The sequence below is a fragment of the Rhipicephalus sanguineus genome, chromosome 3 (genome assembly GCF_013339695.2).
Source record: "Rhipicephalus sanguineus isolate Rsan-2018 chromosome 3, BIME_Rsan_1.4, whole genome shotgun sequence".
In the NCBI taxonomy this organism is placed as follows: domain Eukaryota; kingdom Metazoa; phylum Arthropoda; class Arachnida; order Ixodida; family Ixodidae; genus Rhipicephalus; species Rhipicephalus sanguineus.
In genome coordinates, this window is record NC_051178.1 from 48,777,956 (window position 1) to 48,792,307 (window position 14,352).

The following is a 14,352-nucleotide window of genomic DNA, read 5'->3' on the forward strand; positions in this document are numbered from 1 at the left end:
TCAAGCGACCGCCCCCCCTAAAATGAGTGGCTGGATCCGCCCCTGCGCTATCGCGTTAGCATTTCCAAACTTCTCGCCAGGACCTTAGTTGATTTACAGTCTGAATCCTTTTGTGGCTCGTACCCACATCCTACAGGTCGTGCTTTGTAGGTAGGCACCACATGTGACTGAGGGAAAGGGTTTCATAACGTATGCAACAAGCATGGCATGTTATTCATGTCGTAACCTGTTAATTCTGTTCGTCATACAATCATGTCCTCCTATGCCAATTTTGGTAAATACAGCAAAAGGTTGTTAATTCGAACTCAGTTAATTGGAACTTACAGTTAATTTGCACTGGCACCCTGGTCCCGGCACAGCCCTGTGTATTTCTATGGGGGAAAACTCCCGATGGGATTTGAATGCATTGGTATTCACAACGGTTAAAATCGAACTGGAAGGCCCTGGTTTTCTTCCTCTCCTCGCAGAAGTCTGCCCAGAGTGATCACAAAGTGTCGGGAAACCAAACCAAACAAAATTTACTAGAGATGCAAAACAACGAAACAGCAGCATTTCTCAGCACATGAGAATTCTGATGCTGCAGAGCTCTTGGGCAAGCTGCAAACGATGGTCATGGAGTTGCGACAGAATAAACACAAGCAAATGGAAATTACTGTTCACTTTTAATTTTGATTGCATTAATTCTGCTGTGTAACTAAACATGTTCTGGAGCACGCATGCATGCATGCGTGCGTGCATGCGTGCGTGCGAGGCTGGATGGATGGATGGATGGATGGATGGATGGATGGACGGACGGACGGACGGACGGATAAATGGTCGGAGATGAACGGATAGATGGAAATGGTTAAAGTGCCTTTGGTTCGCTAAGAAATGCTCTGCATTTAAAAGCTGTTGTCTTGTATTCATCACCTGTATAAGTTTTGTTGATTTAATGTCTTGTTGATTTAATGTAATGTTTTGTTGACGAATGAATGGATGGATGGATGGAAATGGTCAAAGTGGCTTTGGTTCGCTAAGAAATGCTTGGCATTTAAAAGCTGTTGTTTTGTATTCATCATCTGTATAAGTTTGTTGATTTAATGCCTATTTCTTCTGCCACAGCCTACTGTCTAGCTAAAAGTTCTAGCAACCACACATTTCAATTGCAGCCATTTCATGAATATTTTTTGCTGCGAATAAACTGTCTAGCTGATTTTTCAAAGATGGTGATAAATGAACCTTTTTTTGCAAGAGCTACGCCATAACTAGCATAGGAAAAAATGCTTTTCTATGTGTTTCAAGCAAAGGAAACTTTCCTAAATATTCCACACTGACACTTCGTCGATTGGCAATCGCCTTTCCGTAGTCGCAGCTGTTCTCCTTGTTGTGCAGATGGATGGATGGATGCTATGAGCATCAACTTTATAACATCCATAGCATTTATAATAGCACCTAGAACGCCTATAGTGTTGCCTTCTGGCTATGCAACGCTATGACGTGGCAACTTCGGGCGCTATATGAAGCTTTCCCACAGCGTTACGTGGGTGTTTCATGACCATTAGAAAACCATCAAAGAACCCTTTTCTAGTACACTGCACTCACTTTTCATCCCTGCTCAAGATGCAAGTCAAAATGAAATGCGCCGGCGTTTGTGCAGAATTCCACAGCGTACTGTGCCCAAATGTGTGAAGAGGTTTTACTGCACTTGGGACTTTATTTAGAAAATTGGGATGAGAGCGAATTATTTCTTGGGGCATCGCTACAATTTCTATAGCAAAAAAAAGGCAGGTGTCGCAGCTGCCTAATTTTTCAATGAATATGTGAACTCGACCACGCATGCTGAAGATAGCGGGTGATACAACAATGCAACAGGATGTTATAAATAACAAAAAAATTGGCAGATTCCACGCACTGTGGAAATCGAGGTAATGCGAAGCAGCCAGCAAAGAGCTGCATACATCGTCTTGTTTGTCATTGAGGCTTATGAAGTCATTCATGTCGTGACATCTAGTTCTCTATATATCGCGAGATTGTCATACATGCATGCGTGTATAATCTGGTATATGCCATGCTAATGAAACATATATTCTGCTACATATATACGATGCGTGACCTGCTATTTATGTTCGTCACGCACTCTTGTCATGCCATACCAATTTAGGTATATATCAAGTAAACAAAACGGCCGGGAGTGCACCATGAGCGTGGCATCTGAATCATACCCTGCATGACATGCACGTCATGATTTTCGTGTTACCACCTGCTATTTATGTTCGTCACACAGTCAAGTCGTGAGATACCAATTTTGGTGTATATCAAGCTAGCGAAACGGCCACCAGCGCACCATGAGCGTACACGTAAGTCATGGTGTACATGGCATGTGTGTCATGATTTTCATATTAACTCCTGTTATTTATATTCGTCAAACAGTCACGTCACGAGATATCAATTTTAGTGTATATCAAGCTAGCGAAACGGCCGCCAGCGCGCCATGAGCGTGACATGTAAGTCATGCTGTGCATGACATGCATGTCATGATTTTCATGTTAACTCCTGTTATTTGTGTTTGTCACACAGTCACGTCGTGCGACACCAATTTTGGTGTATATCAAGCTAGCGAAACGGCCGCCAGCGCTCCATGAGTGTGGCACTTAAGTAATGTTGTGCATGACATGCGTGTCATGATTTTCAAGTTACCACCTTCTATTTGTGTTCATCACACAGTGACGTCGCGCGATACCAATTTTGGTGTATATCAAACTACGAGCGCACCATGAGCGTGGAATGTGAATCATGCTGTACATGATATGCGTCTCACGATTTTCATGTTACCACCTGTTATTTGTGTTCGTCACACAGTTACCTCGCGCGATACCAATTTTGGTGTATATCAAGCTAGCGAAACGGCCGCCAGCGCACCATGAGCGTGGAATGTAAATCATGCTGTACATGATATGTGTGTCATGATTTTCATGTTAACTCCTGTTATTTATGTTCGTCACACAGTTACGTCGCGAGATACCAATTTTGGTGTATATCAAGCTAGCGAAACGGCCGCCAGCGCGCCATGAGAGTGGCACGTAAGTCATACTGTGCATGACATGCGTGTCATGATTTTCATGTTACCACCTGTTATTTGTGTTCGTCACACAGTCACGTCGCGCAATACCAATTATGGTGTATATCAAGCTAGCGAAACAGCCGCGAGCGCACCATGAGCGTGGAATGTAAATCATGTTGTACATGATATGCGTGTCACGATTTGCACGTTAGGACCTGTCATTTGTGTTCATCATATAGTATTGTCACACCATACCAATTTTGGTATATATCAAACTAACGAAACGACCGCAAGAGAAACAAAACAGTGGCATGTAAATCATGTCGTTCATGGCACGGATGTCATGATTTTCATGTTATGACCTGTCATTTATGTTCGTCATAAAGCAACGTTACGCAATACCAATTTTGGTGTATATCCTATTAACGAAACGGCCAGGAGAACCCAAAGTCATAGGTGGCTAGATAGATAGATAGATAGATACGCTCAAACTCGCAGAAGTTCGCTAAGAAATGCGTCGCATTTAATAAAAGGCGCTGCAAAGAAACTGAAAAAATTAAGGCAGCTTCTTATTAGGCGTGCCAAGCCTGAAGGAACTGTGGAGCTGGGTGGCCTTGTTTGTTTTTCTTTATTTTTCTCTTTCTTTCTTCCTCTGTTTCTTTCTTTTTCTCTCGATCACTTTTCTGTTTTGCTGTCTTTTTCGAAAACTCTATTTCTATTCCTTTCTTTCTCTATGTATTTCTTTGTCTTTCTCGCTCTTTCTTTCTCTTTCTTGCCCTTCTTTCTCTATTTCTTGCTTTCTGATTCTATCTGTTTCCCTCTCTCTTTATTCCTTTCTCTCTTTTAGTTTCTATTTCTGTTTGTTTTCCGTTTCTTTCTCCCTATTTCTCTCTTTCTTTCGATGGTATGCTTCTTTCTTTGATTATCTGTCTGTCTGTCTTTCTTTTTCTTTCTGTTTTTCTTCCCTTTCTTCCTCTCTATTTCTCTCTTTATCTTTCTTTCTATGCTATGCTCTACTCTCACCCTTCCTTCTTTCCCTCACTTCCCTTTCCCGCCACTTTGCTAAACTATACTATACAAGGCTATGATATGCTCTGGTAGCGCGCCTGGATAGCAGAGTGGTTAGGACACTCGCCTTCGGATCGTGGGTACGCGGGTTCGAATCTCACCTCGCCAAGAAATTTTTTACACCAAGAATTTCTCTCTTTCTTGCTCTCTCTCTCTCTGTTCTCGTTCTCTCACCCATCAGAGTTATTCCATCCCACTTTGGAGAAATCGGCACATGTGTTTTCGGAGTGAAGCAAAAGACGAAGAAGAGAACTCAGAGGATGAAGAGAGTGCATGCAGATTCATGATGATGATAGTTTCTGTTCGCACTACACGGCACAACGAAAAGCTTAAGGAGCTCCACTCTTAAAAGGCAAAATAAGCGACTAACCATACATGCACAAATGCTTCAAATAGACAGATTACTTCTTCTGACACTAAGCTTTTTGTATGTGGGCTTCTCCTTGCAATGTGTCTCACTGTGGGAAAGTCGGCTTTAGGAATTTCACTATGCAAGCTTGCACTCATGGCGTATTCTTGAGGCAGTTCTACAGCAGGGTTCCATTCATTCAAGAGTAACTAAAAAAGTTCCAATAAGAGATGGGACAGTATACATTTTGTCCTAACTGTCCGCTACAAGAGTCCAACCAGCATGTGCTGCAGCAGTGTGTAATTGCAAGGGTATTTTGGCAAGCCGTTAACACTGGTTTTCGTGGCTTAGGAGTTAATCGTTTCGTCACATCTGGCCGCTGCTGGCATAGTCCCTTTGCACGCCTTCTAATTGCTGCGGGGGCTTTTTGTTTGTGGCGTAACAGGTGTGAGGCTGTTGCAGCAGGTCACCGTCGCCGAACTCTGTTTCCAATTCTGGAACGGTTGTACTCCGAACTTATGTCCTTTTTGTCAGAGGAATTGTTCTTCCTTGGGAAAGAGGAATTCCTACGGCAGTGGTCATGCCGTTTCCTGTCGGTGGTTGATGGGCGTGTGCGGCTGGTTTTCCATCTAGCCTGGTTCTTGTAGCCAGGTCATCAGACAGAGCTTGATGAATGTATATAATGTGCATGTATTTATTATTTCTGTGTGTGCATGTTCCTGTATCCGTATGGGTTCTTGTATATATACATTTCATGCTAACATTATTCAATCTGTACATTGCCTACGCCATAACATCTGTTGTACATATGTGCTTGTATGTTCACGAAGTCATGCATATTATGTGAAAATAAGATTGTTGTAGGTGTATGTTAGCCCACAGTAGCATGTGTTGAAGACGTCCTGTGGACTTGGACTTCTGTGTAAAAATGTTTCATGTATATAGTGCTTAGACATTTGCATATGTTACTGTCCTTGATTACGACACTGTACCCAACTGTTAGTAGCGTCCTGTGATGAAATAAACTTCTAAACACATACATGTGACGTTTTGAATGTGCTAAGTGTTCCTCATTAGGTAAGCAAGCTGCAGAGACACATGCACATAGAGACTTAATATTGCACTCAACCAGTGCAAGAATTAACAGGACTTGGTAGACTGCCATAGTTTTGTAAGCTTTTGTCCTCTTGATCTTGCCTTTCATGTGCTTTATTATTTATCAAGATTGATCCAGATGTTATGCCATCTTCGTCGATACCTGACTAATGCTTTAAGCGATTACATTTGCGAATAACCTGTGTCATGTCGTAAGTTCCAGTGTTGTTGTATACCCTGAACTTCTAGTTCTATTCCATTACGTGGCCCACATTAAAGACATATAAAGTAAAGGAAACATCTAATTATCTAGGTTACCACAATCCATTTAGAATATTTTATGCTGCAATGTGTACACCTGGTTAATTTCAAAGAGGTCGACCTCGGTAAGGTGCTGTAAAAGACCTTTGACGCAACTACACCTGGTTGCAAGGTACCTCATGAACACAGGTAAGCGATCAATTTAAGTAATATGTAAGTTGTCCCTATGGTACAGTCTTCATGTGACAGAAGATGACATGCCACAAGCAGCTCTTTATGAGATGGCGAGAGCATAGTGAAAACAGAGATTTGCCAAGTTTAGTGGCGGGGCATTCATTCTTCTGTGGACATTCCCTGTAAAGTTTTTCAGGTAGAGCTACACATTCTTCTTCTCTTGCTTTTGCCACTCCTTCACAATGCAACTTTTGTAGCACATTGTTCTTAAGCTTTGTGTCACTCAACAGCTCACTGCATAGTTATACGACCACAATAAGTGCAGATAACTCTAATAAATAATAATTATTGGGGTTTTACGTCCCAAACCTACGTTATGGTTATGAGGGACACCGTAGTGGAGGACTCCGGAAATTTCGACCGTCTGGTGCTCTTAACGTGCACCTCATTTTAGGTACACCAGCCTCTAGCATTTCGCCTCCATCGAAATGCAGCCGCCGCTGCTGGAATTCGATGCTGCGACCTTCGGGTCAGCAGTCAAGCACCATAACCACTAGACCATTGTCGGGAAAAATGTGTACATAACTCTTAACAAGCAAGTGAAAGAAGGCCTCCTTTTCAGTAAGGCAGAACAATTGTACCTAGGTCTTTCTTTTATACCATTCCTTGGTCAAATCAATCTTTTTTTGCTGTTTTAATTCATGTGCATTAACAAATATTTTCCACATCAAGTACTGTTACAGTATTGCCTTTCAATCTCAATGCATTCGTGTGGCACTTGCAGGAAATGTGCTAATGCTCCTACAATGTACATCTGCTACTTCTCATTGAGTTGATGCTGTGCTTTGAGTACAAACATATGCCTATTTGGCTGGAAGGTATACAGGTGTTTTCAGCTTTTGTATTTAATTTTGCTGTGTCACCTATAGGCAGTCATTATGAAGAATTAAGAAAAAAATAGATGGAAATCAGTGAAAAATTATGACGAGTCATATAGTACACAGGACTGCGTGCCGACCTGACGTTATGAACCAACATACATGCTCAAATGTTTTGTTTAAAAAAAGCCCTTTTATAAAATGGTAATCATCTATCAATAAAAGTTACGCAATAGAAATCATACTAAACTGACGCAGAATTTAAGGTCTATCAATTTGCACATATGCACCAAAAAGAAGTCGTCTCACTGAATGACATTAACGCCAGTGCACTGTTCCGACTTTGGAGTGGAGTGAGCAAAGACAGTAGAGTAAAACCATTGTTTGACACCAGGGGTGTAGTCAGAATTTTTTTGGGGGGTGGGGGGGGTTTGCAGAGGAGGGTGTCCAATCACTCCTTAGGTAAGTTTGTGCATGTGTTTGTGCATGTGCACATATACATACACATACAAAAAGTAACCTTTTTGGGGAGGAGGGGGGGTTTGAAAACCCCGAACCACCACCTGGCTATGCCGCTGTTTGGCACTGCATATAATTTACAGTTGACGTTCAGTGATGGGAGTTCACATGTAAGGGGGCAAAAAAGAATACACGAAATAATAAAGTTCGCTGGAGTGCAAGTGAGACAAAACTACCTGCAGCACTACCAACTAGTATGAGTCCCAACTAGTTACTTTGTTGGCACAGAATGTGTCAATGCAGATGCTACCCCAATGTCTCATCGCCACAGCCTGCGGCAAAGCAGCTGTCTATTGCTTTTGGTACAAAGGTGCTGTAAACTGTGCAGATCTACTCTGCTGACAATTCATCTAAACTTTTTGAAATGAACTGATCAACACTAAAGATATTTTAAGCAGCATGTAGCTCTTTAGACTACTGCAGTTGCTATTGTAAAAGCAAGTAACGAGGCCACAAATCACTTAACGAACATTTTATGCCACCCAATGCAGATGATATGTATTAACCTTCTGCCGCTTATAGGTGAACTGAGTTCAGCCATGCAATTCATACGTTTATACCACTGTAGATGAGCTGTCATTATTCATGGCAAATTTTCGTCCCAATATCTTGCGGCAATGATTCTGTGGGCAAATTCATGTGTCTAGTTTTAGTTTTCATGTTCAGATGGTGCTACAATACCATAATACCATTTTCCATGAGAATAGTGCAAAGAAAAGTGAACGCACACCACGCAAGGAAGCCAACTTTATTTTATACTGCACACCTAAATTACTTGTTTCTCTATGTTCTCAAATACTTCTGTGTGCATTTCTCTGGCTCATTCATTATGACGATTCTATAAAGCATTGAAAAAGTCAATAATATGGATGTTTGTTTAAGATAATCTAGGTTAAAGCAGCAGTAGCCGAAGGCACAGAACCCTGACATGATCTTACATGCGGACATATGTGTAATATCAGCAATAGCTAAACCTGCCTAAAACACAGCGTCAACAAGTAAGTAATGTAATTAGAATCACCAATACTCCTTTCTTTTTTTCATAATGTCACATATTCCCCACAAAACATTCAAATTCCTTCCAGAGTCATTGGCCCAGAAAGGTTTAAAAAAGAAAAGAGAGGTCAAGACAGTATAGCTAGATATGTAGCTCATGCAGTTCTTTTAATATAGACACCAGTGAGGAGCATCCGGAACATCGATAATCAAGTTACAGGAAAAAAGAAGAATTTAAGGTAAACAGCTCCAAATGCCACCAGCCACCAAAGTAGAAAGGGGCTCTAGTGTCATGGTTAATAGTTGAACTTCATTCTATATATAACAAACACAGATAAAAAAGTAAATCTAAGTAACAAGAAATCAAAGGTGTGGAAGAATGCCATCAAGTTGAAGGAAATCATAGCAAATAATACACACAGTGCCAACCAAGGTGGAATATATTCATTTAAAATACATTTGACACCAAACAGATTAGTGTACTTTGCCATCTGTTGTCACTGTGAACAATGCTTCCTCGCAGGAACAAGAACATCTTTTAAACTTCATACATTTTACCTTGGGCGGTGCTGTGTGTGTGATTTACTACGAGTCTTAAATGCTTCTCACAGACATTAGCATGTGACAATGACAAGTTTATTATGAATATCATATATGATGATAACGTCTTGGTATTGGATGCCACATTCCTACAACAAAAGTTGATTGTAGTAGTAGTAGTAGAGTAGTAGTAGTAGTAGTAGTAGTAGTAGTAGTAGTAGTAGTAGTAGTAGTAGTAGTAGTAGTAGTAGTAGTAGTAGTAGTAGTAGTAGTAGTAGTAGTAGTAGTAGTAGTAGTAGTAGTAGTAGTAGTAGTAGTAGTAACAGCAGCAGAAGTAGACGAAGAGGTCGCACAGGCGGTGTCTGCGGTAGCAATGGCAGGCAACGGTTGGTACCTTGTCGCCTTGAAGAACGCCGCCATCGCCAGGCACCGCTTTCTTATGGCGACCAGCTTCCCCTCTGATGGATATCTTGCCAAGTGGTGTAGAAGACGACCAGGACTCAACTGCTGTTGCCACACCGTGGCCAGTCCACCATGAACTTTCATGCGGTGGCATCTACTTTCTCGAAAGAAAGAACTGGCCACTCCATGTGATTGATGTTTAGATAAATGCTTGCAGTGCCAAAGCGGGGGATGTGGGGCTGCATGGGGGGTGCGGACACGTCGAAGAAGGCGCTGCAGCACCTCGTTGCATGCGCATGGAAGCGTGAATAAGGCACTCTGTGGCTTCTGAAAGATGTGCCAACGTGCACTGATGTATGCAGACACCACACAGGCCTGCAAAGGAATGATATAAAAGAGATTGAGTTAGTGATACAAAAAGAAATGAAGCTAGACAAGATGGAATATAACTTGTACTGCCGTACACTTTTGTAAGTAAATTCTGAAGTGACCGTGCGAGTAACAGGTAGCTCTTTGATCAGATCACTTTCGGCACTCCTGACTATAGTTCACCTGGCTTTCCAGGTCTCACAGAAGTTAGAAGTACCACACAGCTCTGTATCTCTTGAAACTTTCACTCGCAAATTCTTCACACAGGCTCCATACCTAAAGCACCAATTCAACAACAGGTCTTTTTGTCAGACGTTCAGAAGCTTTTCTGGCAAAAATTATATCGCCAAACCAACAAAAAAAGGTGTGGTCTTTGCCTTCGAATGAACTACCATGTGTGACCTTCACATGTTATTGATTTACTACAATGATTAATAGACCACGTTTGATATATTTATTTTGTCCGCCACATATATAGCTGGTTTTTTTAACGCCTACACATGTTGGGTGCTCGTAGTGACAAAGATGCCTACTGCCAGGAATAGATAACAAATTTGTTGAGGTGGGACTAAACACAGAAGGAGCCATGATATCTTGCAGATTACATTATGATGTGTCATGTAGGTAAACGACGGAGCTAGAATCTGTAAGCTACAGTGAACTGATTAATAAGGTAACTGTCATTCCAATTATAACCTGTAGCCCAAGTGTAAACCCCAATTAAGCAGCACAAGCTCACACATACAAGCTAAGCTTAGAAGCAATCCAATGTTCAGCTTTTAGTAAACATATATACTCTCAAGACAGTGCAGTGAAGAGAATGAACAGATTAAAGTTTTTGTTTATACTATTACAATTACCTGTAGCTGTTAAGACCATGTGAGGAGTACTTGTAGAACCAATCGTATTTCTTAACGACACAAAAACTGGACAAAGGACTGAACCTACCAAAGCATCTAAAGGTGGCCAGCTGTGGACAATTAATTTACAGTGAGCTCTCCTTGAATGCATGCATCTTATTTCATAGTTGGATTGGGTGTCCGAAAATAGTACAGTCAAACCTCACTACAGTGAAGTCGCATCTGACATGGAAATGGCTTCGTTCTGCCCGAAAATTTGTTATATACGTATCTTCACAACACTGCATTAAAGAGAAAACTGTTCTTCGTTTACTTTGTTATAACTTATAACTGACCATTCATCATATGTGTATTCGTTATATTGTCACGTGGTTGTGACGGTGAAGCAACCAGAACTCCAGCAGGTAAGGATGGAAACACTTTATCATGAGCTTGTACCCAGAAACAAGTGAAGTGACCCACTCAGTGCAATGATAGCCTTGAGCATAATCATCGGTCGTGGGTAATCCGATAAGCGGTAAAGCGCGTCGGTATTTATACATGGGGGCATCGAAGATTCTAGCGTTACCGTTAGTGGCCACATCAGTTGCAGAATACACTCTACTGTTCGCATTGTGCACACAATCTCATTGGAAGATTCTAAAATAATCAGGAAGGTTCCCAGACATTCAGGCACAGTTTGTGCAAGGCAATGGTTACATGTGTAATGGGCCAGTTACATAAAAATAGAAGAATAAGCGTGTATGACAATATCGAGACTGGACTGTATGTGCCAGTAAAAAGACCAGTGGAAGGCATGAACTGCACAGGTGGCCTACATGCATAGTTGGGCTTTCATTTTGTGACTTCATAGGAGGTTTGAAGAACCATATGGCCACTTATGTGAAATTTAGATGTCTGTTATTCATTTATCAGTACATAAATTATGTGATAAATGACATTTGCTTTTTTAAGGCAGGGAAAAATAAAGAACAATAATTTCTAGCAACATAAAGTGACACTACTTTAACTGACAATACTTTCTCTAAAAGACGCAACTGCCTTTTATTTTGTTTATAGCACAATGCATGCGACTATAAATGATCTCTGGATATGGCTTGAATAGTATAAAGGTTCTTTGCAACAACAGCATTGCAATATATAATTAGTATCTGTAATGATCACATGCACATACATATTGAAAGAGCTCCTATTAACATAAACAAGATTTCTTTGCAGACTGTGTGCACCATAAAGACAGGCTGTTCATGATAGGACAGGAAAAACAAGATATAAATAGTGATGAAAATTCAGTGGACAGTGGGAGTACTTACTTGCATTGGGTAAACCACAAAGATGGACCACAATACAGCCACTGCTGTCATCTTGAAACACAAAACATTTGCACCAGCCAGGAACCTGAAAGCAAGACAATTTGATTGCACACATTCAGAGAAGAGCTCCAATAAGAAACAAGGTAGACTTTACATAGGAAGGTCCAGGAGATTAATATCCCCAGAAATGTTTCAGCTACCAAGCAACTGTCAAAATATGATATAATATCCTGCTGCTACATGGCCATCACCTTCCATGTCATGATGTCACAACACATAAAGCTCCTGGGAGACAAAAGCAAGACTAGTTTGTCAGAAAGCTATTACAGTCAGGGTGTTCTGAGGCCTACCATCATTCTTTCAGGTTCCTGATGTCTAAGACTACTTAATGGAATGAAGATTATTTATCAAAAACACAATGCAAGTGCTTCTTCAAGTAACAGTTCAATGTTTCTTTTTTTTTCCTATTTACATAGTAAGGAGGCATGTAAGCACCCTATAAGCCACATATAATCACCAAACATAGGAATTAAGCCTTTTTATTTATTTATTTCAGCATAGTATACCACTGAGTACACTTTAATCTCAATTTTACATGGATATACCAAAACAAACAGAAGGATAAAAACTGCAAACTATTTGTATGTGGACTTGGAAAAGAGACCTGCTTTGTCCTTCTGCTGAAATTTTCCTTTTATTAAAGCCCCTATGTTTGTACAAACATCCGAAATTAACATAAAGATAAAAGCCATATAACAATGAACAATTTGGGCTTACAAAAGGGTTAATTCTGAAGTGTTTCACCATCAAAAATAAAAGCTATTTTGTTCTTATTAGCAGTTCATTTCCCCACCATACAATTTCAAATGAATCCGAATACAAAATATTCAGAAATTTGTTCTGGCAATGCATTAGTCTGCAGTGTGCAGAGTGATGAAGAAATACTCACATTTCAGTGCAACACACAAGGGTGAAGACAGAGCCCACGATGAGGCCTGCCACCAAGAGCCAGCCAAGTGACCCAACCAGCCGAGTGGGCCAGTCAGCCCCTGTTTTCACGAGTGAAGGCACTTTGTATGCCACTCCTGCAGAGTCATCGCTATCTTCTTCATCATTCGTATCTGCCAGAACAAGACAAGACGTTGACAAGTGATGTAGTGATGCCTATCAGTCATTGATTACCTTACCTACACTTCTAGTACCGACCCTTTTATCACAACCTAGTTCTGGCAACCAGCACTTTATACAATACTGCAGCGCCTGCTGAAATAGGTCCACACTAAAATGCAACAATACTAAATTTAACACAAGTACCTACTCAATTAAGCTATAGTATTATATAGCAATGCTGAAAAGTGTACAAAGCACTACTTTCACTGAAAACAGAAATCTACAGTTAATGGAAAAATAATGTCAACCAGACGCAAGACCATGTCCCACTACGTGTTCACCTTGCTTGCAGTCAACCACTTAATACAGAAAAGAATCATAAGCCAAAAGACAATGCAAATGCGAATAATGCAGGTGAAACCTAGTCTGACAAGATGCAGATGGCAATCCAAAACCTTCATTCACTGCAGTCAGAGGAATAAATTTTTCTTAATTAATTAAGTGTATACAGCAAGCTTGTGAGAATATTGGTTTTCAGGTTTGAAGCGAAGTTGAAGTGAATGGTAATCAGTACCAAGTAATTTTGAAGCAAATTTGAATAGTAGTAGGGGGCAAGTTCCAAGTGGCAAAATAGGTTACATTTTAACATTTGCCGTACCTAGCTTGCATGACACGCTTTTAAGCTTAAAGATTAATCAGGATGCAGGTAATATGCACACTTAACCTTCAAGTGCGGCTTTGCGCGCGGCAAAGCGGATTTCTCCTGAACAAGTAGTTTCACGGCAAAGCTGCCCCAACAGTGAGGTACACAATCTCTCTTCATTCATTTTGAATACTTTGAAATTTTGGAAACTCTAAATTTGTGTCAAAGCGAATTCAAATGTGGTAATGTACATCTATATTCGCAGTGGCCTAGTATACAGGAAACAAAGCACGCATTCTTACCAAAATCAAGGCACGTCAATTCAGAGTCCCCAAGAGAAGGCGAAGGGCTTCTCCCAGGAGACTCCAAGTAGGCATCTCCAAAAGAATTATCATTTCTCCGGTACTGGCATTGAAAACTGACCAAGTTGGCCAACGCTTCTTCCAACGGTGATGCGGCACATCTGCAGAAAAAGAAAGTGGACAAGTTCACCAAGTCATATGCAACCCATCATCGTCATTTCCTGTCGGGAACACTGTACTTGTATGTATTGCACCAATTTAGTTGTTTGGAAGGTGGCACCACATTTAGTGCAAACGAGGAAAGCACAGAGAGAATAAATGTCTGTGCAAAGTATGCCTAGAGCTTTCTTTAAAGGACACTGAATAGGAATACATATAAGATTAGGCTGGTAAACTTGAACTTGGCAAACAGCAGCTCATAAGAAAGAAAAAT

General features: G+C 40.8%; 1 protein-coding gene across 1 annotated transcript in view; it reads right to left on the reverse strand.

The window, feature by feature from the left end:
• The window catches only part of LOC119385456 (uncharacterized), a 529,083-nt gene that overhangs the window by 20,743 nt on the left and 493,988 nt on the right, over positions 1 to 14,352 (reverse strand). The window contains exons 37-40 of the mRNA XM_049413202.1: positions 13,920 to 14,080; positions 12,814 to 12,985; positions 11,865 to 11,949; positions 9,315 to 9,697 (exon numbers count right to left, since the gene is read on the reverse strand). Coding sequence (XP_049269159.1) covers positions 9,315 to 9,697; positions 11,865 to 11,949; positions 12,814 to 12,985; positions 13,920 to 14,080 — 801 coding nt within the window. The remainder of the gene's footprint in view (positions 1 to 9,314; positions 9,698 to 11,864; positions 11,950 to 12,813; positions 12,986 to 13,919; positions 14,081 to 14,352) is intronic.